The sequence below is a fragment of the Malaclemys terrapin genome, chromosome 5, assembly GCF_027887155.1.
Source record: "Malaclemys terrapin pileata isolate rMalTer1 chromosome 5, rMalTer1.hap1, whole genome shotgun sequence".
In the NCBI taxonomy this organism is placed as follows: Eukaryota; Metazoa; Chordata; order Testudines; family Emydidae; genus Malaclemys; species Malaclemys terrapin.
This window is the reverse complement of record NC_071509.1, coordinates 445,561-470,867: the sequence shown is the minus strand read 5'-3', so window position 1 is coordinate 470,867 and position 25,307 is coordinate 445,561. Positions and strand designations below refer to the sequence as shown.

The window sequence follows — 25,307 nt, the reverse complement described above, 5'->3', positions numbered from 1 at the left end:
GGGCACCCTTGTGCTCACATCAGTGCAGGGTGCGCCCTGGGAGTGGGTCTGGTGTGACCCCGTTGGCCGCCAGCGCATGTCACCATGGTGGCTGGACGGGCAGCGGCGGCTTTGGGGGGGGGGGGGGGCGCTGGGCCAGGGGAATTGTCGGTGCCCCCCTGCAGGCCCCCTATGTACCCATGGGGACACAGGGCATGTCCTATGGGCTGGACATGCATGACACCCCCGTTTTTCACATTTGTTATCTGGTCACCCTACCATCAGTTTTTATTTGCAGCCAATTATTCAAAAGTGAGGGAGCTGGTGCCTCTGGCGCTCAATAGGCCAGCTGCAGGAAGAGGAGGGGACAGGCCACTTACTACACCCAGAGGACAGAGCTAAAGCTCCAGGAACACAGGTCTATGCTCCTGGGCCTCAGTGGACCCTGTGCCAGCCCCCTCGCTCCTGCTCCAGGAGGGTCGGTGAGCTGCTCCGCAGGGCAGAGCTCAGGTGCCAGGCAAAGAACAGACAGACCCCTTTCTTCACAGAGTTTTCAGAGGGTAGAACCTGTCCACCCCACCACCCCACACAGGGAGCACATGAGGGAGGCACAGGCTCTCCTTCGGGCATCACTTCTGTCCTCTGCCCGCCCAGAGAGTCTCCCAAGAGCATGCCGTGCAGCAATCTTTCTGCAGCTGTGGGAGTCACCCCCCAACGAGCCTGTCCAGCACCCCCGGTACCTCTGCCCATCTAACAGTGCCAATGGGAGGCCTGAGCTTGAGCCCAAGCCTGGGCGGTACGGCCAGCACTCTGGGAAGGCCAGAGGACTGAGAACAGGGATAGAGACACTCAAAATAACTGGAGCCTACAGCCATCAGTGCTAAGGCGCCTGCTGTTCTCCAGGGTCAGGCCCGGGCAGCTTCAGGACCAGAACACTGGGCCCCATTGGTTAAAGCTTGGCCTGGAAGAGGAGCCCCTCTCCCCCCTTTCCCCCTGCCTCCCCAGAGAGATCAGAAGGCTCCCCCCGCCCCCCAGTGATCTCAAGCCCTGGGACCTGGCTGTAAGAGAGTCAGATTTATTTTTTGTAGCTGAGAAGAAACCCCCTTCAGCCAGTTTAACACAACAGCCCAAGTGGAGAAGGCTGGGCCAGGCTGGTGCTGAGTCCAGTCCGCCATGGGGGTGGGGGCAGGGCAGCCCGGTTTCAGCTGTCCAACCCTGTCTGGCTAGCCGGAGGCAGGTCGGGTGTGATGCAGGGATACACAGGCACTTACTGCCCCACCGTGGGCAGCTGGGCACTGCCTGCCTGGGCTGGCACACGCCGCGAAGGCCCCGCTGCATCTCAAGCGTGCTGGTTCGGAGGCTTTGGGATCCCACTGCAGTGCTGTGAATCATGCAAAACGGCCATGCTGAAGTCACGCTCCCAACGGGCCCGAGCCCTGTGCACGCCACAGGCAGGAGGGTGAGGGGCACCTCAGTGGCTCCCATCACCCCGCGGCGTCCCATATTTCTCCGTGTATCTCCTGTGGGGCAGGAAGAGTCCATTAGTCAGGCAGCAGAGGAGTGTGGGGAGGGAATGGATCGCCCCCACATTGGCAGCTAGAGTGGCCTACTAGGCACATCAGGAACTGGAAGCCAGGACTCCTGGGTTCTATTCAGATGGCATCAAACTGGGAGGAGCTGCCTCCCCAGCAAGAGCCCAGAGGACCTGTGTTCAGACACAGGCAGAAACCACCAGACTCGGCCTGGGGGAATAACCCAGCACCATGTAACGGAGGGAGGGGGCAGTGCCTCCATGGTGGAGGGGGACCCTCCACGCTCGCACCCCCTACACTCTGCTCTGGGACCCCTGGCTCATTGGCTCTGACCTTCTGTAGAGCACAGGCCCCCATTACTCCGCCTCTGCCCCATCACTTGCCTCTGACTAAAGCGCAGAGACCAGGCACTTCCCCTGCAGCACCATGGTTCCTTGAGATGCAGCCACGACCCTCCTGCTGCCCCCTCGCAATCCAAAGTCCAGCTGACGGAGGACTGCGAGAGCAGGAACAGGTCATGAGGGACCACTCCCTGCGGGGTAAGTAACTGCTCTCTGCTTTTCGGGTCCGTGTCAGCGTGGATCCCTCTGCGGGTGGCTGGCAAGCAGCATCGTCCCTGCACGATGAGGGGGAGCCAGTCGAACAGATGGCAGCTCTGCTCTCCTGAGCTTGGCACGTGGCCGGCTGCCTTAGCAAGCGCACAATGTTTAACCCAAGTCTGTAAGTTACTCCACATAGCTGCCTTGCAGCTCTCAGAGTGCAGTAGTCCGGGAGCAGGCAGGTGCTGCTGCCCGAGCCCTGGTGACGTGCGCCTGGCCATCTGGAGGGAGAGCCTCCCTAGGCGGCTGAAAGCAGGTGGCTGTGCATGCTGGGCTCCACTTGGAGATGCTCTGTGATATGGCCACAAAGAGGCAGCCTGAAAGGCCTGAGCTATTGGGTAACAGAGCAGAGCTCTGGCAATGTGCAAAGCATGCAGACAGCGGGTCGGTAACGGCCTGGTTAGGTGGTATTCTGAGACCACAATAGGGTGGAACCTGGGGCACAGTTTCAGCACCACCATGTCCTTATGGAAGGACGTGGAAGGGCTTGACGCTTGCTGACCTTCCAAGCTGAGGCGATGGCCAGACCATCTTGGTAGTCAGGTGGTGGATGGTTAATTCCTAGGCAAAATGTTACGGGTTACTGTGATGTCTTAAAAAAAAAAAAAAAAAGTGAAAGTTCCTTTTTTTCGTTTTAAACACTACTGAGCTTATAATTAAGGTAAATTTTTGAGCCCCATAATCAGAAACGGTCCCACGTGAGTCAGGTCTCTGGCAGGCAGGAAAGCATGAAGGAGGCCCCTGGAGGAATTCTGATGCCGTAGGGTGGGAGAAGTCAGAATACGACTAGACCACGGTGTGATGCGCAGATATTGCAGCAAGGTGAGAGGTAAAGCAGAATACGGCACAAGAGCGTCCGCCGGGTCAACATGACAGGGAGTTGCCCATTTGGAGAATTTCTTCCATTTCGAGGAATAAGCTTTCCTGGTGGAATGTTTCTTGTTTTGCATAAAAATATCCTGGCAGCAACTGCACCCTGCAAGTTCAGTAGGGCTCGGCCAGCCAGCGTCCAGGCCCTCTCAGTGCATCTCTGATCTTGGCTCTGAGCTATTACACTGGTACAAGCCGGGAGGAATATTAGGGGAGGGGAGGACGCTGCCCCTGGACATCTGTAACAGGTCAGAGCCAAAACTCTTCTGGCCAGGGGCCATCGGGATGATTACAGCCATGTCTGGTCTATCTTGTGTTAGGGGAAAAAGGCATCCAGCAGGGAACCTGGGCTCAGGCCTTCCCTGGAGCAGAAGTTCAGACCCTTGGTGGTGTGCTCTGTGGCCAAGAAGTGTATGGTGGGCGTCTAGGATGGACTTCTGCAGTGACCACTCGTAGCTGGCCCCCTGGTCTGCTCAGGAAGTCAGCCAGGTTGTTGCCGACCCCTGGAAGGGGGACAGCCAGTGGGATCGGCTCATGTTGATGGTACTATTCCTAGAGCTTGATGGCTTCCGGGACGATCGAGCGCTGCCCAGATGTGCTGGCAGGATTTGCACGGTGGAGTTTGGAAGAACTGGCAGGAACGCTACATAGGCCCTCAGCTCCAGGACAATCCTGGGTAGCTTCAGCTCACAATGACACCATGTGCCTTGCATCTGCAGGCACCGCAGTGTGTCCCTGATGCATCCATAATAAGAGTTGTCAGGGAGTGGCCAGAGAACGCCACCCCTTTTCTCACACTCCCCAGGTCTAGCCGCCAGGCAGGCTCTCCCAGGATCTGAGGGACTGTGACCCATTCGTTCATGATGTCTGGATGGGGAATACATGGACCTCAGGCACAGCTGTGACGGCCATAGGGTGAGTCTGGCAAGTGGCATCACATATGCACACGTCGGCGCATGGCCTCAGAGTCCCAGACACACATGCACTGTCGGTCTTGCCCGTAGATCATTTACCTCGGACTGAAGAAACTGGAATCCATCCTCCAGCAGGTTGGCCCTGGCAGATCTGGAATCAGTCCGAGCTCCTGTGAACTCTATTGTCTCTATTCTTTAACTCACAAGGCGTCCTAGCTGCGCAAACAGGGAAAGGCCGTATTGTAAGGCTGTTCCAGTCTCCTGCTGGGATCTGCCCGTGACCAGCCAGTTGTCCAGGTATGGGCAGAAATGGATTCCCTGGCTTCTGACATGGGCTGCCTCTACAGCAAGACCTTTGGCGCACACTCAGCACCGGAGAGTCTGAAGGGCAGAACCCTGCACTGATAATGGTTGGGCCCCACTGTGAATCTGAGGTACTTCCTGTGGGCTGGGTACACACCCTGCAAATCAAGCGCTATGAACCAGTCTTGAGCTTGGAGAGGGGTGATGATGGAGGCAGATGTTACCCATCCGGACCCCAAGGCAGTGAATGTGTTCGGTCAGCGTCCTCAGGTCTAGGATTGGAAGATGACCTGACCTCCCTTCTCCTTTGGAGTGAGGAAATACCAGTAGAAGCATCTTCCCCCAATCTCTGTTGGAACCTTTGCCATGGCTTCTAGATGTAGCAACAAGGCTTCTTCCGCTTGTCGCAGGCTCTCATGGAAGATGGATGGGTGGCCCCAGGCAAAGATTTGTAACATCCGTTTATCTGACGTGATGGCAGACTATGCCAGGTAGGATGGGGCTAGGTGGCTTCTGAAGGTTGTGTTCTCCAATGCAGCTCTCGACTGTCTTGTCGATCCGTTGACGTGTGGCGGAGCGGGTGTGCTGCCGAGAAGGAAGGTTGGTGCCCATGTTGTATCTTGGCAGCTTCTTGGCATGACATTCTGACTGTAGGGGGTGGCAGGACAGTAGTGCTGCTGAGGCTGGGGATGCAATGGCCTGTTGAATGGAGGGGTGCAAGTCCCCAGAGTGCAAGGTGCCTTTTGAGTCCTTCAGTGAGTGCAGAGGGCTGGCCCCCTTCTCGCTCAGCAGCCTGGGGCCTTCACAGGGTACATCCTCTATCACAGCCCGGAGCCACGGTGCACTGTCTATGGCCACCGTGGTGCCCAACGACCTGGCCATGGTCTCAGAAGCATTGCCACCAGCTGCTTTACATTCTTGAGTTCTGCTCTGCTGTCATGAGGGTGTCGCCCTGTCCCACGTCAGGAAGTTGTATTTGGCCAGCAGGGCCTGACAGTTAGCCACGCGCAGCTGCAGCGAAGCTGGAGTATGAATTCTTCCCAAGCAGGTCGAGACATCTGGGGTCCTTGTGCTTTAGCTCAACCACAACGTCTCTTCCTAGCTAATACGACAAAGGAGGCTGGGTCAGCTGAGTGTACAAGAACTCAAATCCCACGGAGGACGGTACCTGGGACTGCTTGTCAATCACTTCCCCATTCGCTTCCCTGTGGCCACAGCCCATTAGCAGGGTCCAGCAGTCCCTCCTGTTGGCTAGGAGGCGGATCCTGCCAGACCAGAAGCCAAGAGGGGGTCAAACAGCTTGTGAGATTTCTCCAATATGCCGAGGGTCCCAGCAACACTCGCAAGGAGCTCCCGGAACAATTGAAAGTCATTCAGTGCCGGCAGCAGAGCTGAAGACATTGGTGATAACAGGAGAGATCTTCAGTGCTGAGAGGGGGCGTCACGTTGCTCTGCCCCTGGTGTTCATGTGTCAATGGCCTGCTGGGAGGGGGGGGCAGGAGGAGAGAGAGAGAGAGATCTTCCTTTTCCTCGAGGGTGGAGACTGGCTTCTCCATGCTGGCCACGGTGGGCCGCAGCATCCCACAGGGCCAAAACAACATGTCACAGGGGTACAATCGACTCTCTGGGTGGCTCAGGTGCTTCTCCAGAGCCAGGCTCCGTGCTAGCAGGACTCCATCTCCCCAGCCCTTGATCTCGCATGGGGCTTGGAGGACTTGGAGGCTGTGCAGTCTGTCCTTATGGGAGGACAACCAGCTCCTTCTTCATTTCTGCCTCGCTGCTCAGAGTAGCCCCTCTTGGTCCCTGACGTTGACCCCAGCGGTGCTGGTGCCAGCTTTGACATGGACGCCGAGGCTGGCTTAATGCCAGTGTCTTGACGGATCCTTCCTCAGGGCTGAGTTCTCAGTACTCACTGCCTGAGTCTGCCCAAGACGGTGCTGCTGCAGCTTGTTTCCCGGGGCTCTGACAAGACCTTCATGGACTGTTCCAGAAGGTGGAGTTTCAGCCTTGCATCTCACACCTCTCAGTCTGGCAGAGAAGGCCAAGCACAGTGAATACGCAATTCCCCCAGGTAAGACACGCACGGCGTCCATCCTTCAGGGGATGGAGTCCAGTGCAGGATGGACCGGGCTGGAAGCCCAAAGGGCAGAGTCCGACCACTGGAATTCAGTCCCAATGGTGGGATCCGTTCATGGCTGACAACCAGTCGATCAGAAGCGATTCTGAGGACTTTGGAAATTTTGATAAAGTTTAGCCTGAGCTGAGAATTCCAGGTTGCATTTCAGTGCCATGGGCAGTCCAGCTGCCCCACCCTTCATGCATCGTATGGGAGAGCGAGGCAGCAGAGGGCTCGTGCCAGCCGGGGCAGACACCGCCATTCCGAAAAGCCTCCAGTCTGGTGTGCATGAGGCGCATGCTCACCCACAGCGGGATCCACGCTGACACACACTGAAGAACTAGTGTGTTCCAGAAAGGCAGACCCAGACTACCTGAAGGTCAGTCCTCTTCAGAAACTCGGGCTCTTTGGCCTGCCTATGTGGAATCCCCAGTCAGGGACCCCTCCCCGCCGCCCCCACGAGCCTGGCTTTGTAACCCCAGTACTCCCAGGGGACAGAAGGCAGAGGCTCATGTCAGCCCAGGTCACACTGCACTCTAGCTCTGCAAGCAAAACAACGCGGTCATTAGCCCTGGGTGCTCTGACGAGAGTGCTAGGATACATGCTCTAAAAGAACTGGAGAAGCCCCGTTGTATCAATGAGTCAGATTCTCCACAGGGAAAGCCTCTCCCCTCAGCTCTATCTGCACCTGCTTTCCCTCATCCCTGAGATGGAGAATCCACCACGGCCGCTGGGAGTCTGTTCCAACGGTTAATCACCAGTTCTAATTGGAACAGGTCTGGCTTTGACTTCCAGGGTGGGTCTTGTTCTGCCTCTCTTTGATAGATTAAAGAGCCTTTAGTCCCCAGGATTTCCTCTCAGTGAAATCAAGTCACCTCTCAGTCTCCTTTTCCCTCAGCTAAACAGAATGAGCCTGTATGTCTCCGGCTGCCGGGCATTTTCTCCACCCGCCAACCGTTTCCCTGGCTCCTTTCTGTATCCTCTCCAGTTTTCCAACACCCTTGGTTAAAATGTGCCCCGGAGCTGGGGCGGCGTTTCAGCACTGGCTGCACCAGTGCTGCGTAGACAGGAGAATCCTCACTCTACTCCTATGCACATGCCTGGCTCCCCAGGACCTCATCAGCCTGTTCTGCCACACGCCGGGTGCTAAGTTTCTAATGAGAATGTTGTGCAGGCACATAACAGGTGCGCAGTTACCTTTATCAACCACACTCACAATACCAAAGGATTAAACCCGGCTTGACAAGCCCCATTTGCCATAAAGCCATATGGACTGGCATTAATTATGTGCCTATCCTTTAATTTACTGATTGAATACAGCAGGGAGAGGACAGCCCTATGTCCAGCCCAGGGAGCTGGCCCCAGGCTCCGGGGTGCTGACAAACTGGTGAGAGCTGCCCCAGAACCACGAAGAGGGTCTCACGCTGGAAAAGGAGCCAAATCCAGCCACGTTTCCGTAGCCACCATCCTGTGCTGGGAGGCAGGGTTCTGCTGGGCACCAGCACCCTTGCCCGGAGCTGGGCAGAGCATAGATACAGACCCAGGAATGCCGACCACCCTTGCTGTGACCATGGCAGAGGCAGGGGTCCTGAGACACAGAAGGGACTCACCTCCTGGCGTAGGCATACAGCAAATGTTTCCGCTCCTGCAGGGACAAATGCCTCTCCACAGGGGACTTCGCAAAGAGCTTCACAGAGGGCTGGGGGAAGAGAGCATTCAGGGAGCAGCCACACTGCATGGCCAGGCAAGCTGCCAAGTAGCCCAGCACGCACCCCTCCCCACGCACCTTACCATGACCTCAGCACCTGTGCTTCTCACGGAGAGCGTCAGTACTAGAGGCCGCAGAAGTCTCCAGTCCCATCAGCATCACAGGCCGGAGCTTGGGTGGTCACAGCTGAACCAGCCCATGGTGCCCAGCTCCCCACACTGCCAGGCCACGAGTTGGGTCTAGCGAGGGAGAGGAGCCCATCACCCCCATTCCTGGCCCTGACTTGTCTCCTTCCTCAGCAGTCCCAGCTCTCTCAAACCCGCTACCAGCTCTTGGGGGCAAGCCCCAGCGCAGCCCTGAGAGCGCCTGTGGGCCAGCGGGTTCAGCCTCCCCAGGTCCCCCTCTCAATGTCCCACCAGCAGGCACCTTGGAGGAGGATGAAGCTGCAGGGCACTGAGGGCTGGAGGCTGCTGGAGTCTGGGACGTTGACGGAGCAAGCAGGCCAGGCTCCGGATCCTTGTCCTCAGGGAGGAGGGGCACCTGGCCCTCCAGGAGGTTGGCGATGGTAGTGTCCACGCAGTTGGTCTGGGCTGTGGGGACACAGGGCCTCGGTTAGAGGGGGAGCTGCTGCTGAAGCTAAGGGACCTGTGCAGGGGTTCTCCATGTCCCAACGAGCCCCATAGCACAACAGTCCCCAGGCCTCCACGCCGGGTGTTGAAGGGCAGCAGCCAGCCTCTGCCCCACAGGGTCCGCACGAAGGTCCCAGGTATGCGCTTACCCAGGTCTCTCCTGATGGTTCCCAGAGACACATGTGGGAGCACCTCCTTGACCCGCTGGACCATCTCCGTGATCCGCACATCCTCGGGAGCAAGAGGCCCGACACCAGCCAGGCTGGGAGATGCCCTGGGCCTGGCAACCAAGGACTGGCTTGAGGCTGCAGGAGTGAGAACAGAAGCATGAACAGGCAGCCCAGAGAGTGCAAGGCCCAAGCTAGGCTGGCCAGGGGAGCGATGACCCGCTGGCATCTCTAGCTTCTACAGGCTCTATAAGGGGACCCCCCACCTCACCAGGTCTGCCCTTATCCCAGTCTGGAGCAGGCAGGCTGGGGTAACGCCCTTTCCCAGGAGGGCCTCCTGCTTCCCCAGGGAGGGGGCTGGCACTGGAGGAGCACGTCCTTTTCCCTCCCCCAGCAGATCAGGGCAGCCACCAAGGCAGAGAGCGGGCAGTAGGAGGGGCTCTGCCGGAGCCCAGGCATGTGTTCCGCAGCAGGGAGGGCAGACACATACCTGAGGCAAAGAGGTGAGGCGGGGTGTGTCTCAGCCTCTTCATATGCTCAGCTTTATCCGCTGCGGTGAGTCGCGTAGAAACCACGCCCAGTTCCACGGCCAAGAGCTACAGAAAACACACAGGAGAGAGTCAGCACAGTCATGCCCAGGGCAACAAGATCCAAGCACCACAATGCACCTGTGCGCCCAGGTGTAAGGTCTGAGGCCTTTTTCTGCCGCCACATTAGGACAGGAGCAAAGAAGCAGAAAGTCACATGCTCCCATTCCATCTAAATTACATTACAACAATGAATTTTGGGACAGTTAAGAAGGCGGCGTTCCTGTCCTAATAGCACCATCACCACCAGATAAAGAAACAGATCTTAAGATGTTTAAAGAAAATGATGCATTCTGTCTGGCAAAGAATCACTTAACAGCTGTGATCGTGAAATTCCTACCTCTTTATTGTTATGCCTTTATGGTCCCCACTTCTCTATTGTTTATCTCTAATGTCTCTGTCTGGTTCTTTGTTTCTGTCTGTCTGACTAATTTTGCAAGATTTAAATCAACTAAGGTGGTGGTGTATGATTGGTTAAACAATTGTTTCACAATATGTTAGGATTGGTCAAAGAATTATTTTGTAGTACTTTAGTTTAAAATGATTGGTTAAGGCAGAGGTGGGCAACCTACGGCCCGCGGGCCACATCTGGCCCGGCCCCTGAGCTCCTGGCTGGGATGCTAGCCCCCAGGTCCTCCCCTGCTGTTCCCCCTCCCCCGCAGCCTCAGCTCACTGTGCCACCCGGGCGGCCCAGCTGCAGAGCCGCAGCCTGACCTGGTGCTGTGCGGTGGCATGGCTGGCTCCCGCCACAGCCGCGCCGCCAGCCACCAGCGCTCCAGGCAGCGCGGTAAGGGGGCAGAGAGCAGCGGGGGTTGGATAGAGGGCAGAGGAATTCGGGGTGTTGGTCAGGGGATGGAGGTATGATAGGGGTCGGGGCGGTCAAAGGGCAGGGAACGGGGGGGAGGGGGATTGAATGGGTGCAGGGGTCCTGGGGGGCAGTCAGGAAGGAGTGGGGGTTGGATGGGGCAGCGGGGGGCAGGGGTTCCGAGGGCGGTCAGGGAGAAGGGTGGTTGGATGGTGCAGGGTTCCAAGGGGGGGGGGGGGGGGGCGCGCATTCAGGAATGAGAGATGTGGTTGGGTGGGGTTCCGGGGCAGTCAGGGGGGGTTAGATGGGGATGGGGTCCCGGAGCAGCTGTCGGGGGGCAAGAAACGGGGGGGAGGGGGAGAAATAGGGGGCAGGGACCAGGCCACACCTGGCTGCTTGGGGAGGCACAGCCTCCCCTAACCGGCCCTCCATACAATTTCCGAAACCTGATGCGGCCCTCAGGCCAAAAAGTTTGCCCACCCCTGGGTTAAGGTGTAGCTAACCAGGACTCAAGTTTAACTAACTGGGGTCCAAACAGAAATTCTTTGGAACCTAATTCAGATACAGCCCAAGATCAGAGTTGCCAGACCTCCACATCCTGCCAACTATCTTATGCACAAGCTGGAGTCCCTGGACCAGTGGTTCTCAACCTTTCCAGACTACTGTACCCCTTTCAGGAGTTCAATTTGTCTTGCGTACCCCGAAGTTTCACCTCACTTAAAAAGTACTTGCCTACAAAATCAGACATTAAAATAAGAAAGTGTCACAGCCCACTGACAGGTTTCAGAGTGGTAGCCATGTTAGTCTGTATCAGCAAAAAGAACGAGGAGTCCTTGTGGCACCTTAGAGACCAACACATTTATTTGGGCACAAGCTTTCATGGGCTATAACCCACTTCAGTTTTTAGCCCACGAAAGCTTATGCCCAAATAAATGTGTTAGTCTCTAAGGTGCCACAAGGACTCCTCGTTCTTTTCCCAGCACACGATTACTGAAAAATTGCTGACTCATTTTTTCTGTATGAAATTTTAGTTTGTAATGACTTTGCCAGTGCTTTTATGGAAGCCTGTTGTAAAACTCGGCAAATATCTAGATGAGTTGATGTACCCCCTAGAAGACCTGTACCCCTGGTTGAGAACCACTGCCTTGGACAACCTGATCCTGACTGGCCACCAGGAAAAATTTGCATGCCTTATTGGGAGCGGTGAGCATTGTATGCTTAGCACGTGTATTCTCTTTTGGTAACTGTTAATAAATAGAGTTTAAGGATATTACTATATTACTGTGTAAGGAGCTTTTTGCTGGTAAAAAGCCCTGCAAACCTGCAGAAGAGTATGCCCTGAGCCCTAGGAATTGGGAAAGGTTAGGTGCCTTTCATCCAGAGCTGTAGGAACTGGGAAAGGGTGTGGATGCCTAAATTAACCGGGTTATGCCTTGAGCCCACAGAAGGGTAAAGGTAGGGTGTCCTAGAGTGCGCGAGTAACAGGGAGATTGCCACAAATACTGGCACTCTGTTGGCTATTCGTGCCAGACAGCACCACTCTGCATTTGACAGATTCTCAGAAATCCTTACTACCTCCCTAGCAGTGTCACGTGCTAGCTCTCCCTGTGCTCTGGGATGGAGGTGACCTGGTCTTCCCCAGTGTCAGCACACTAAGCTCTGAGCTTTGCTTTCCCCTTGGCTGTGGTAAATTCCATTTCTATACCCTCATTCCCATTAGACAGCCTGCCTGTGTGCACGGAGCTGTGGCAGGGCAAATATAGCAGGCCATGAAGGATATGGCAAATTGGGGGGTAACAAATACGGGCGCAGGAATACCCCCTCCATCCAGACACACACCCTGGCCCCTCCCTGGAGATGCTCTCTGCCCCAACACAGACACTGCTCACACCTACCGATCCAGTCCCAAGCCTCCTCTAGGACACCCTGCAACTGCAGCAGCCCCAGCTCTCCCTCCCTCAGCCCCTCCTACCTCCTGAACTCGGAGCGCAAACTCCTCATTCGGCTCATCAGCTTGTCTGAAGACAGGCGGCATCCACCTGATGGGAGACAACAGCACTGGGCTGACTGCTCCTGGCATGGCTGGGAGCCTGGGCACCAGGGCCCTCCCCTGAGTCCACCCGAGCCCCTTGGCCCAGCAACAGGGCCAAGCCCCAGGGGTAGCAACGCGAACGAGAGGTGTGGCAGAGGAGGGAGGTGAATTGGGAGGGGGGGGGTTACCGGGGAGGAATTGAACCCATTTGATTTAGACTCTTTGTTAACTGTCAGGAAAAGGGGTGTCAGTGGGCTGTTCATGTGGTTCCCAGAGGAGGAGCTGCTGCCCCAGTGAGGCAGCGAGAACACAGAGGCACCAGGGTCAGACACAAGGTGTGGGCAGGAAAACTGCTATGTGCGCCACAGCCTGGGGGAAAAGGACACAGTCTGTCCCCAGGTTCCCTGCTGGGAGGGACTCAACGCGGACCCTTTCCCCGGCCCAGCGAAGGCCGACTGAAGGGAAGGAGAGCTCCCCCACAGATCCAGCTCTCCTCCTCTCTTGCGGATTCTCTTTAGCCTGCACTCCCACAATGAGGGAGACGGGGACAGAGGGGAAGAGCCCAGCAAGTGGCCCTGTTCAGGGACTGTGCCCTCAAGACGCTGCGCTTTAGCAAGAGCAGGGGAGATTTTGCTCACTGATACCCCAAACTGAGTTGTATGCTGTAATACGGACATGCTGAGCCGCTCTGCCAGCCGAAGGTGGATGGAGATCGGCTAAGCCCTGGGATTCATTGGGAGAGGGGCCCAGCCTGCATTGCTCAAATGAGCGAAGAAGGGGAGTGTCAGGAGAAGCCTCCCAGCAGGGAGAGGCATTGACTTGAGGGAAAGGCTGAGCCACCTGCAGGGAACCACCGAAGCACAGAGGAGGCAGGAGCTGACAGGGGAAAGACAGCAGAGAAAAGTGGGGAAAAGGATCCGGGGAGAGCAAGGCACCCCTCACTGGTACTGGATTCCTCTCCCCCTCTCAGGAACCAGTAGCCCAAAAAGAGGCTCCTCCCACACCAGGAACCTGGAGAGGAGAAAAGCAGGGACTCGGCACCCAGCTGGACAGCCTGGGACCCAGGCCCAGGGCCAGCAGCTCAGACACTGGCAGCGGCAGGGCCAGGAGTGGGACACAGCAGGGCCCTGCCCCACCCCCCTCCTCAAAGGAGAGCGAGAGATAGTACCTTACTTGATAAACTGTGAAGGGAACAAAGAAGGTCCAGAGCAGCTCTGTGATCCAGGAGGAGTCGGCCACACTCTGGGGAAGAGAGCACAGTGAGAGCCACACACAGCCAGCGAGATGGGGCAACATGGCACTTACAGCACGGACATGCCCAAAGGAAGGAAGAGAGAGCACAGCAAAGACCTACCCTGAGGCAAATCCAGGCAGGCTGCTTTCTCACCGGCAGAACTAGGGGTACGTCTATACTTACTTCCTGGTACGGATGTAAGCGATCTTCTGGGATCGATTTATCGCGTCTTGTCTAGACACGATAAATCGATCCCGGAAGTGCTTGCCGTCGACGCCAGTACTCCAACTCAGCGAGAAAAGTACGCGGCATCGACGGGGGAGCCTGCCTGCCGTGTCTGGACCCGTGGTAAGTTCGGACTAAGGTACTTCGAATTCAGCTACGTTACTAATGTAGCTGAATTTGCATACCTTAGTCCGAAGTGGGGGGTTAGTGTGGACCAGGCCTAAGAGGGACCGAGATGATTGGGGATGTGGATTATGACAAGGAGACATGCACAGGACTAGCACCAACTGACTACATAGCTCCAGGGCTTGCCCCACTCCTACCATCAGAGCAGACAGGTGTGTCCCCCTCTCCACTCGTAACTGACAGAACCTGCTCTCAAATGAAAGACTGGTAATGGCTTCAGGCCTATGGACCATGAACAATTTTCTGGACTCACAGGAAGGCTCTACTCTCTAGGCCAGAATCATAGTAAGGAAGAATGTTGGACTCAATGACATTGCTTGGATCTGTTTTGGGCACTAGGACGCCTATTACACAGACAATTCATAGCTAAGGAACACCCGGACCAGACAAAACTTGAAGATTTTCCAGACCCGTCAAGACCTTGTGAGGGAAATAGGTTGTATGGGAATTCAGACTTTAAACTTATTTTTATTTCTTAAATGGATTTCACTGAGAGATTTTAAAGTTACTTCTCTATCAAGATGAAACTTTCAAAGATAAAGTGTTTGATTTATGACGTAATTCCTACATATATAGATTATTAAATTGTTGATTGAGAGAATATTAACAAAATTTGACCAAAAGATGTCCAACTTATTTTTAACGTTGTTAATGGATGAATGCTGAGTGGCTGGTTGTTACTAGGACTCTTCAGAGACTTTTATAGGATTTTTTGGTCAAATTTTCCATGCACTGGCGACAATGTCATCTCAAGACTTTTTCACTCCAGTAAGACCATGTCATCTTCCTCACCAAGTGGTCCCATGTTGTCTCTTTTTGATATTTTGGAGGATCAGATTTACAGTCTCTGTGGTACACAAATCACCGAATATTGTGACTTATGTCACATCAATCAAGAGGCCACACTAGCCAGAGACAAGCCTCTCCCCGCACTCAAAGGAGACCCCCACTAGCAAGAAGCGATGTGCCAGCAGCATCTGTCTGGCTCAGGGACTGCTGCTCCATTACCTTTAGAATTTCCTTTTTCCTCTTTGGTTTGTATTAAATGGGAGGTGTCCCAACCTTTACATTCCCTAATTTTAAGCTGTCAAAGGGTGTCAGAATCCACTGGGGGACACCACAATGGTCCTCAGTTTTAAAGTCTCAGACACCCATCAAAATGTGTCCTACATTCTGTGTTTAGAAGCCCTAAAAAAATGACTGCCAGGTGTAACTTTTGGCTGATAAGACTGGTCAAACTTCCGCTCGTCAGAGTTTTGTTGCAATCTGTTATAAACTCTCTGCTGGAGGGTGGGTTAGGAGGGGCTTAGGACTGCAACACAAGAACTGAAAGCCAAGGAAGTAGCTTTGTAATTGGCTCTGAAACTGTGGTTTAAACAGTCGATAATTTGGTTTCAGTATTAAAACATTTAACCCTCCCAAATCATAAACTGGATTAACTGGTAAAATTCCTTAGTTGGGGTTTATGAACAAATGGACAACTTGCTCCTCAGATCCCTTCTTAGGCTTTATAAAGGTGGATTATTTGTTGAATTAATCTGGTGATGTAATTGCAATCCTGCATTGAAAGGACCTGGTTGATTTGATAGTTATATTGTTGTTTAATCTGTAATTTAGTTTAGCAATATTAACAGAAGCTTAGCTGATATTTTCTGGATTTTGTTCAACAGTTTTAGCAACATTTATGAAACTGACAGAGTCACATTTCTTTCAATCAGCACCGTAGGTCCAGACCTTTTGAGGACTGCATGGATAATGGCTGGTCAATTTTAGTCCCTAAGCAGCTCCCCTCAATTAGCCTTTGGTCCTCACAGCCTGTCACTGTGTGGCTAGAACTCCTGGAACTTTCCTTGGTTATCCTGACAGTCAGTGACAACTCCTGGATGAAAGAGACTTCTGTAGGGTGGGGGGCTTTTGTCTATTATTTCTTGGCATCTGTCCCGTTGCTTTCCTTATTTTCTGCTCTAAGTTGTGGGTCTAATGGGTGTCAGGGCAGCCAAGCTGCTCTAACAACACACTTTCCAGATGCGGTCCTTGCCTGCTTAGTAGGCCTCACCTGACCCTGCTGCTGAGAGAGGGAACCTGCACTTGTGAGACTAACCCAGGCCCCAGGTTTCGGCCTGAGCAAATATCCATGGAGAAGGGTGTCCTTGCTTGCCCAAGAGAGGGTGCTCGCTCTGGCTCCACGTGACAGCTGTATAACCGCCCATCCACCTCTGCCCATTACAGAGTAACTCCTTCCTTTCCCTCACCCCACCATTTTATCGCTGCCTCTATCTGTTAAATCAGTTTCCCTCTCCTCAAGCCCCAAGTCACAGCTTTAAGGGAGCTGAAAACGTTATGGCTGCAACCCATTTAACGGTGTCACTGTCAATATATTAACACTAGCATCGGAGAGGAGAAATGGGCTATGCTTCATGTGCGAGCCTAGGCAGACCTGAACTCAGCCCCGTGTGCCTGGGGGCGAGTCTCGTAGTCCCTCAGGGGATAATTGCGCTTCCTGATCTTTTGGGGTACTCTGAGAATAAGTGTGTTAAAATGGGTGGGGTGCTGAGATACTAGTGATGGGACCCAGAGAGGAGCCTTGCCTAGGCAGGTCGATAGATCACAAACGTACCAATATTGCCATCAGAACTTAAGAGATGTGTGAAAGGCAAAGCCGATGTCAGTGAAATTCCCTGTGAGGAAGCAGAATGCCTGCCTCACATGGCCGCTGAGAAGTTTGACACGGAGGGAAAGAACCCAAAGCACCGGAGTAGGCCACAGGGCGCAAAGTAACGGCAATGGTAACCCTCTAGCACGACCCCCCCCTAAGCTGTACGCACCCATTATGGGCTAGGGGCTCTTTGCCCCACACCTCTAGACTCACCACAGCAATTAAGGGCCTCTGAACTTGCAGAGCCACAGGCTGAATCATATCCAGGATTGAGAATGGCCAGGAGCTGAAAAGGAAACATCCCAGCGATTAACAAGGGCCACAGAGATGGGCCAAGGCAGTCCTGTCCCCAGGAACATCCCCCACCACCACTACCTGAAGCGAAGAAGGCCGACTCGACCATTAGTGGCTGCCTCCTCTGGGAACAGCAGCAGAGGTGGATTCCCCCCATGGGACGAATACACCTTCAGGGAATCCACCAGCTCTGCCCGGCTCCCCACCGCCCCTAGCTCCATGAATCCCCGTGACCAGCAGATGAAACCCGGCGTGCCATTCAGCGCAGGCTGCAAGAGAAGAGCAAGGGCAAATTAGTGACCCCCACCCGGTCTCCCTGCTAAGACTCCAGCCTGCTGGTCGACGTGGATCCAGACTGCCCGAGAGCCCTTCCCTCCCCAGACACTGCAGCAGCAGCCGGGTGTCCTCCCAACAGCCCCCAGCTGTGAACAGGTACAAGATCTGTCATCCCACCCCACACCAAGTGTGTTGCCCTTCAGGACTGCGCAAAATACAAGTCCTCTCAGAGGAGAGTGCTTATTAGGGCTATCGATTAATCGCAGTTAACTCACGTGATTCACTAAAAAAATAATTAATTGCAATTAAAAAGATTCATCATGATTAATCACAGTTTTAATCGCACTATTAAACAATAGAATACCAACTGAAATGTATTTTGGATGTTTTTCTACATTTTCATATATATTGTATTCTGTGTTGTAATTGAAATCAAAGTGTATATTATTTTTTATTACAAATATTAGCAGTGTAAAAATGATAAAAGAAAAAGTATTTTTCAATTCACCTCATACTGTAGTGCAATCTCTGTCATCTCTTTGTCATTTGCAAATTTGACCCCATCAGCTCAGGATTAAACAAAGACTTTGAATGGCCAGCCAACTACAAAAGCAGTTTCTCCTCTCTTGGTTTTCACACCTCAGCTGCTAGAAGAGGGCCTCATCCTCCCTGATTGAACTGATTTATCTCCAGACTGATTCTGGCCTGCATATTTATACCTGCCTCTGGTAATTTCCACCACATGCGTCTAACGAAGTGGGTATTCACCCATGAAAACTTATGCTCCAATACATCTGTTAGTCTATAAGGTGCCACAGGACTCTTCCTTGCTTTTGTCATGAAAGTGCAACTTACAAATGTAGATTTTGTTGTTGTTACATAACTGCACTCAAAAACAAAACAGTGTAAAACTTCAGAGCCTACAAGTCCACTCAGTCCCACTTCTTGTTCAGCCAATTGCTACGACAAACAAGTTTGTTTACATTTACAGGAGATAATGCTGCCCGCTGCTTGTTTACAATGTCACCAGAAAGTGAGAACAGGCATTTGCACAGCACTTTTGTAGCTGGCATTGCAAGGCATTTATGTGCCAGATATGTTAAAAATTGGTATGCCCCTTCATCTTTTGGCCATCATTCCAGGGGATAAGCTTCCATGCTGATGACACTTGTTAAAAAATGTGTCAATTAAATTTGTGACTGAACTCCTGGGGGAAGAATTGCACGTCCCCTGCTCTGTTTTTTACCCACATTCCGCCATATATTTCATGTTATAGCAGTCTTGGATGATGACCCAGCATGTTGTTCGTTTTAAGAACACTTTCATTGCAGATTTCACAAAATGCAAATGTGAGATTTCTAAAGATAGCTACAGCATTCGACCCAAGGTTTAAGAATCTGAAGTGCCGTCCAAAATTTGAGAGGGACGAGGTGTGGAGCATGCTTTTAGAAGTCTTAAAAGAACAACACTCCAATGCGGAACCTACAGACCCTGAACCACCAAAAAAGAAAATCAACCTCCTGCTGGTGGCATCTGACCCAGATAATGAAAATGAACATGCGTCGGTCTGCACTGATTTGGATTGTTATCGAGGAGAACCTGTCATCGGTATGGACGCATGTCCCCTGGAATAGTGGTTGAAGCATGAAGGGACATAGGAATCTTTAGCGGATCTGGCACATAAATATCTTGCGACGCCGGCTACAACAGTACCATGAGAACACCTGTTCTCACTTTCAGGTGACATTGTAAACAAGCAGCGGGCAGCATTATCTCCTGCAAATGTAAACAAATTTGCTTGTCTGAGCGACTGACTGAACAAGAAGTAGGACTGAGTGGACTTGCAGGCTCTAAAATTTTACATGGTTTTATTTCTGAATGCAGTTTTTTTGTTTTGTTTTACATAATTCTACATTTGTAAGCTTAACTTTCATGATAAAGAGATTGCACTACAGTACTTGTATTAGGTGAATTGAAAAATACTTTTTTGTTTTTTTACAGTGCAAATAATTGTAATAAAAATTAAATATAAAGTGAGCACTGTACACTTTGTATTCTGTCTTGTAATTGAAATCAATATATTTGAAAATGTAGAAAACATCCAAAAATATTTAAATAAAAGGTATTCTATTGTTGTTTAACAGTGTTATTATTGGCGATTAATTTTTATAATGGCTTGACAGCGCCAGTGTTTATTATTTCTATTGTCAGCAGACCCTTGTCACACAGCATCGCTCAGTGCTTCCTGGGCAGGTGCAGGCAGCCCTCGGCACCCAAAGGAAACAGCCAGCACCCTGGGAAAGCCCCAAACCCAGCTGTGCTTCTGCTCATGTCTATTTAAAGAGCCAGGAAGGGGAGACAGAGGCTACATGTTTGCTTGGGTGACCCAGTTCTCTGCCCCTCCTTAACTTGAACCAACCAGAACCCAACAGCATAACATACAAGCCTAAAGAGAAGCTCAAGGCTTGTTCAATTATTCATTAATAAAGACAGACCCAGGAGCCTGTCCCCAATCCCTGAACAGGTCACTAAGTGCTTCTCCTAGGGGATGCAGCCCCAGAATCCTGCATGACTCACCGTATTGCACGAGGTCAGTAGGTTGATGACACTGTGGTCGAAGTGCGTCACGTGGTTAGCAATATAAACCCTGACATTGGCATCCCGGAGATGGGGGTCGCTTTGCCGTACAAACAGACCCAGCACCGAACACATCACACGCACGATAAACCTAACAACAGGAACAGAGACCCCCAGCCCCATTGTGACCAGAACTGGTTTAGCTGACCAGTGAATAAAGACGAGACTAGCAAGGGCTATACAGACGCTGCGGGATTAGGACTGAGGGGCACCAGAGGTGTGTTATGTGGGGGGACAGGGCGAGTGGGAGGAAGCTCAGGGCTGGGATAGCAGGGGCACCAACCAGCAGAACTGTGTGGGGAGAGCTCAGCACTGGAATCATGAGGGAGTGGCTGCAGGTGCACTTGCTGGCTGCTTGCCTTGCTGCTCTCAGCCCCTGCAGTCTGTCACTTGGGCAAAAGAAACCTTTGTCAGGCTGCATGTGCCATGGGGCTCAGGCCCTAGAGTCACCAGCAAAGGGGCCTCCTTGCTCAGGACTGGGGATGAAGGGCCTGCTAAGCACAAATGGCACCAGGACAGAGCAGCCACAAGGCCAACCTGCACACCTACAGCAAGCCCCAGCGGGCCAGGGAGAGGCAGCTCCAACTCCATGCAGAGCTGGGGGGCTCCACAGGACCACCTTGCAGACAGGCAGAACATAAGAACGGCCGTACCGGGTCAGACCAAAGGTCCATCTAGCCCAGTATCCTGTCTACTGACAGTGGCCAATGCCAGGTGCCTCAGAGGGAGTGATCCTAACAGGCAATGATCAAGTGATCTCTCTCCTACCATCCATCTCCACCCTCTGACAGGCAGAGGCCAGGGACACCATTCCTTACCCATCCTGGCTAATAGCCATTAATGGACTTAACCACCATGAATTTATCCAGTTCTCTTTTAAACTCTGTTATAGTCCTAGCCTTCACAACCTCCTCAGGTAAGGAGTTCCACAAGTTGACTGTGCGCTGCGTGAAGAAGAACTTCCTTGTATTTGTTTTAAACCTGCTGCCTATTAATTTCATTTGATGACCCCTAGTTCTTGTATTATGGGAATAAGTAAATAACTTTTCCTTATCCACTTTCTCCACATCACTCATGATTTTATATACCTCTATCATATCCCCCCTTAGTCTCCTCTTTTCCAAGCTGAAAAGTCCTAGCCTCTTCAATCTCTCCTCATATGGGACCCGTTCCAAACCCTTAATCATTTTAGTTGCCCTTTTCTGAACCTTTTCTAGTGCCAGTATATCTTTTCTGAGATGAGGAGACCACATCTGTATGCGGTATTCGAGATGAGGGTGTACCATCAATTTATATAAGGGCAATAATATATTCTCAGTCTTATTCTCTATCTCCTTTTTAATGATTCCTAACATCCTGTTTGCTTTTTTGACCGCCTCTGCACACTGCGTGGACATTTTCAGAGAACTATCCACGAGGACTCCAAGATCTTTTTCCTGACTTGTTGTAGCTAAATTAGCCCCCATCATATTGTATGTATAGTTGGGGTTATTTTTTCCAATGTGCATTACTTTACATTTATCCACATTAAATTTCATTTGCCATTTTGTTGCCCAATCACTTAGTTTTGTGAGATCTTTTTGAAGTTCTTCACAGTCTGTTTTGGACTTAACTATCTTTAGCAGTTTAGTATCATCTGCAAACTTTGCCACCTCACTGTTTACCCCTTTCTCCAGATCATTTATAAATAAGTTGAATAGGATCGGTCTGAGGACTGACCCTTGGGGAACACCACTAGTTACCCATCTCCATTCTGAGAATTTACTATTTATTCCTACCCTTTATTCCCTGTCTTTTAACCAGTTCTCAATCCATGAAAGGACCTTCCCTTTTATCCCATGGCAGCTTAATTTCCATAAGAGCCTTTGGTGAGGGACCTTGTCAAAGGCTTTCTGGAAATCTAAGTACACTATGTCCACTGGATCCCCCTTGTCCACATGTTTGTTGACCCCCTTCAAAGAATTCTAATAGATTAGTAAGACATGATTTCCCTTTACAGAAACCATGTTGACTATTGCTCAACAGTTTATGTTTTTCTATGTGTTGGACAATTTTATTCTTAACTATCATTTCGACTAATTTGCCTGGTACAGACGTTAGACTTACGGGTCCGTAATTGCCGGGATCACCTCTAGAGCCCTTTTTAAATATTGGCGTTACATTAGCTAACTTCCAGTCATCGGGTACAGAAGCCGATTTAAAGGACAGGTTACAAACCTTAGTTAAACAGTTCCGCAACTTCATATCTGAGTTCTTTCAGAACTCTTGGGTGAGTGCCATCTGGTCCCTGTGACTTGTTAATGTTAAGTTTATCAATTAATTCCAAAACCTCCTCTCGTGACACTTCAATCTGTGACAGTTCCTCAGATTTGTCACCTTCAAAAGTCAGCTCAGGTTTGGGAATCTTCCTAACATCCTCAGCCGTGAAGACTGAAGCAAAGAATCCATTTAGTTTCTCTGCAATGACTTTATCATCTTTAAGCGCTCCTTTTGTATCTCGATCATCAAGGGGCCCCACTGGTTGTTTAGCAGGCTTCCTGCTTCTGATGTACTTAAAAAACATTGTTATTATTTTTGGAGTTTTTGGCTAGCCGTTCTTCAAACTCCTCTTTGGCTTTTCTTATTACATTCTTGCACTTAGAAAGGAGCATAAACGCTGCCAAATTATTTGCCTCACTAGGATTTGACTTCCACTTTTTAAAGGAAGTCTTTTTATCTGTCACTGCTTTTTTTACATGGTAGTTATGCCACGGTGGCTCTTTTTTAGTTCTTTTACTGTGTTTCTTAATTTGGGGTAGACATTGAAGTTGGGCCTCTATTATGGTGTCTTTAAAAAGCGCCCAGGCAGCTTGCAGGGATTTCACTTTAGTCACTGTACTTTTTAACTTCTGTTTAACTAACCCCCTCATTTTTGCATAGTTCCCCCTTTTGAAATTAAATGCCACAGTGTTGGGCTGTTGAGATGGTCTTCCCACCACAGGGATGTTGAACGCTATTGTATTATGGTCACTATTTCCAAGCGGTCCTGCTATAGTTACCTCTTGGACCAGCTCCTGCGCTCCACTCAGGACTAAATCTAGAGTTGCCTCTCCCCTTGTGGGTTCCCGTACCAGTTGCTCCATGAAGCAGTCATTTAAAGTATAGAGAAATTTTATCTCTGCATTTCGTCCTGAAGTGAAATGTTCCCAGTCAATATGGGGATAATTGAAATCCCCCACTATTAATGAGTTCTTAATTTTGATAGCCTCTTTAATTTCCCTTAGCATTTCATCATCACTATCCCCGTCCTGGTCAGGTGGTCGATAATAGATCCCTAATGTTATATTCTTATTAGAGCATGACATTTCTATCCATAGAGATTCTACGGAACATGTGGATTCACTTAAGATTTTTACTTCATTTGATTCTACATTTTCTTTCACATATAGTTCCATTCCCCCCCCCCCACGACCTCTCTCTCCTTCCGATATATTTTGTACCCCAGAATGATTGTGTCCCATTGATTGCTCTGTCCACCAGGTTTCTGTGATGCCTATTATATCAATATCCTCCTTTATCACAAGGCACTCTAGTTCACCCATCTTATTATTTAGACTTCTAGCATTTGTGTACAAGCACTTTAAAAACTTGTCACTGTTTATTTGTCTGCCCTTTTCTAATATATCAGATTCTTTTTTATGTGAATGTTTATCATCTGATCTGGCCCCTACTTTATCCTCTTCCATCCTCTGCTCCTGACTATAACCTGGAGATTCTCTATCATTAGACTCTCCCCTAAGAGAAGTCTCTGTCCGAGCCACATGCTCCTCTGCAGCAGTCGGCTTTCCCCCATCTCCTAGCTCTACAACCTTTTTAATGTTTAGTGCCAGCAGTCTGGTTCCACTTTGGTTTAGGTGGAGCCCATCCTTCCTGTATAGGCTCCCCCCATTCCAGAAGTTTCCCCAGTTCCTAATGAATGTAAACCCCTCCAAAAAAAGAACAGGAGTACCTGTGGCACCTTAGAGACTAACAAATTTATGCTCTAATAAATTTGTTAGTCTCTAAGGTGCAACAAGTACGCCTGTTCTTTTTGCGGATACAGACTAACACGGCTGCTACTCTGAAACCCCTCCAGAGATGACTATTCGCTGGATTTTGCGGGTGCGAGACTAACAAGAGCCCCAACTCTCCCCGGGCAGCCCCACACCCACCCTAACCTCCGGAGCAGGCTGTCAGGCAGGGCGCAGCTGACCAGGAAGACGTGGATGCCGATGAAGAGTCGCAGGAGGAGCAGACAGAGCCCGACGGGGGCGTAGAGCAGCAGAGCCAGCAGCAGGAAACCATCGCTGGGAAACCTGACAGGGAAAGAGAACAGGTCAGGGTCCGATAACAGCCCCCCCCGCCCCGCCACCGGCCAGCCCGAGAGCGAGCCCCGCCACCGGCCAGCTCAGCCCCCCCCCCCCCACCGGCCAGCTCAGCTCCCCCCCCCCCCGAGAGCGAGCCCCCCCCCCCGCCGGCCAGCTCAGCTCCCCCCCCCGGAGAGCGAGCCCCCCCCCCCGCCGGCCAGCTCAGCTCCCCCCCCCCCCGAGAGCGAGCCCCCCCCCGCCGGCCAGCTCAGCCCCCCCCCCCACCGGCCAGCTCAGCTCCCCCCCCGAGAGCGAGCCCCCCCCCCGCCGGCCAGCTCAGCTCCCCCCCCCGGAGAGCGAGCCCCCCCCCGCCGGCCAGCTCAGCTCCCCCCCCCCCGGAGAGCGAGCCCCCCCCCGCCGGCCAGCTCAGCTCCCCCCCCCCCCGAGAGCGAGCCCCCCCCGCCGGCCAGCTCAGCTCCCCCCCCCCCCCCCGAGAGCGAGCCCCCCCCCCGCCGGCCAGCTCAGCTCCCCCCCCCCCCGAGAGCGAGCCCCCCCCCGCCGGCCAGCTCAGCTCCCCCCCCCCCCCCCGCCGGCCAGCTCAGCTCCCCCCCCCCCGAGAGCGAGCCCCCCCCCGCCGGCCAGCTCAGCCCCCCCCGGAGAGCGAGCCCCCCCCGCCGGCCGGGCTCTCACCGCTGCGCGTCGAAGAGCCGCTCAGGACCCGAGGCCGGAGGCTCCATCCCGGTCCCGAGCCGCCGCCTCAGCGAGGCCCAGGACCTGCCGCCATCTTACCCACGGCGGCCGCTCTCCGCGCGGGGCCGTCTGGGAAAGGGAACCGCGCTCCCGGCCTGCCCCGCGCGGGACTCCATCTCCCGGCCTGCCCCGCGCTCGGCCACCTCGCTCCCAGCCCGTCCCGCGCGGGACTCCATCTCCCGGCCTGCCCCGCGCGGGACTCCATCTCCCGTCCCGCCCCGCGCGGGACTCCATCTCCCGGCCTGCCCCGCGCTCGGCCACCTCGCTCCCAGCCCGCCCCGCGCGGGACTCCATCTCCCAGCCTGCGCCGCGCGGGACTCCATCTCCCGGCCTGCCCCGCGCTCGGCCACCTCGCTCCCGGCCTGCCCCGCGCGGGACTCCATCTCCCGGCCTGCCCCGCGCTCGGCCACCTCGCTCCCGGCCTGCCCCGCGCGGGACTCCATCTCCCGGCCTGCCCCGCGCTCGGCCACCTCGCTCCCGGCC

At 52.9% G+C, this 25,307-nt stretch overlaps 1 protein-coding gene across 2 annotated transcripts; it reads right to left on the bottom strand.

Moving 5' to 3' along the window:
- Positions 1-1,038: 1,038 nt before the first annotated feature.
- Positions 1,039-24,892, bottom strand: AUP1 (AUP1 lipid droplet regulating VLDL assembly factor). Of its 2 annotated transcripts, none has more exons than XM_054030576.1 (12): positions 24,765-24,892; positions 23,940-24,083; positions 19,690-19,840; positions 16,918-17,105; positions 16,756-16,828; positions 13,410-13,483; positions 12,182-12,248; positions 9,308-9,413; positions 8,800-8,955; positions 8,448-8,611; positions 7,924-8,012; positions 1,039-1,499 (listed from the first exon to the last, which is right to left on the bottom strand). In XM_054030576.1, exons 1-12 carry the CDS (start codon positions 24,809-24,811, stop codon positions 1,451-1,453), a joined length of 1,308 nt encoding a protein of 435 aa, XP_053886551.1. In that variant the 5' UTR covers positions 24,812-24,892; the 3' UTR covers positions 1,039-1,450. The 2 variants fall into 2 exon arrangements, with proteins under 2 accessions (XP_053886551.1, XP_053886553.1); XM_054030578.1 differs by having other exon boundaries at positions 23,946-24,083.
- Between the last annotated feature and the right edge of the window lie 415 nt (positions 24,893-25,307).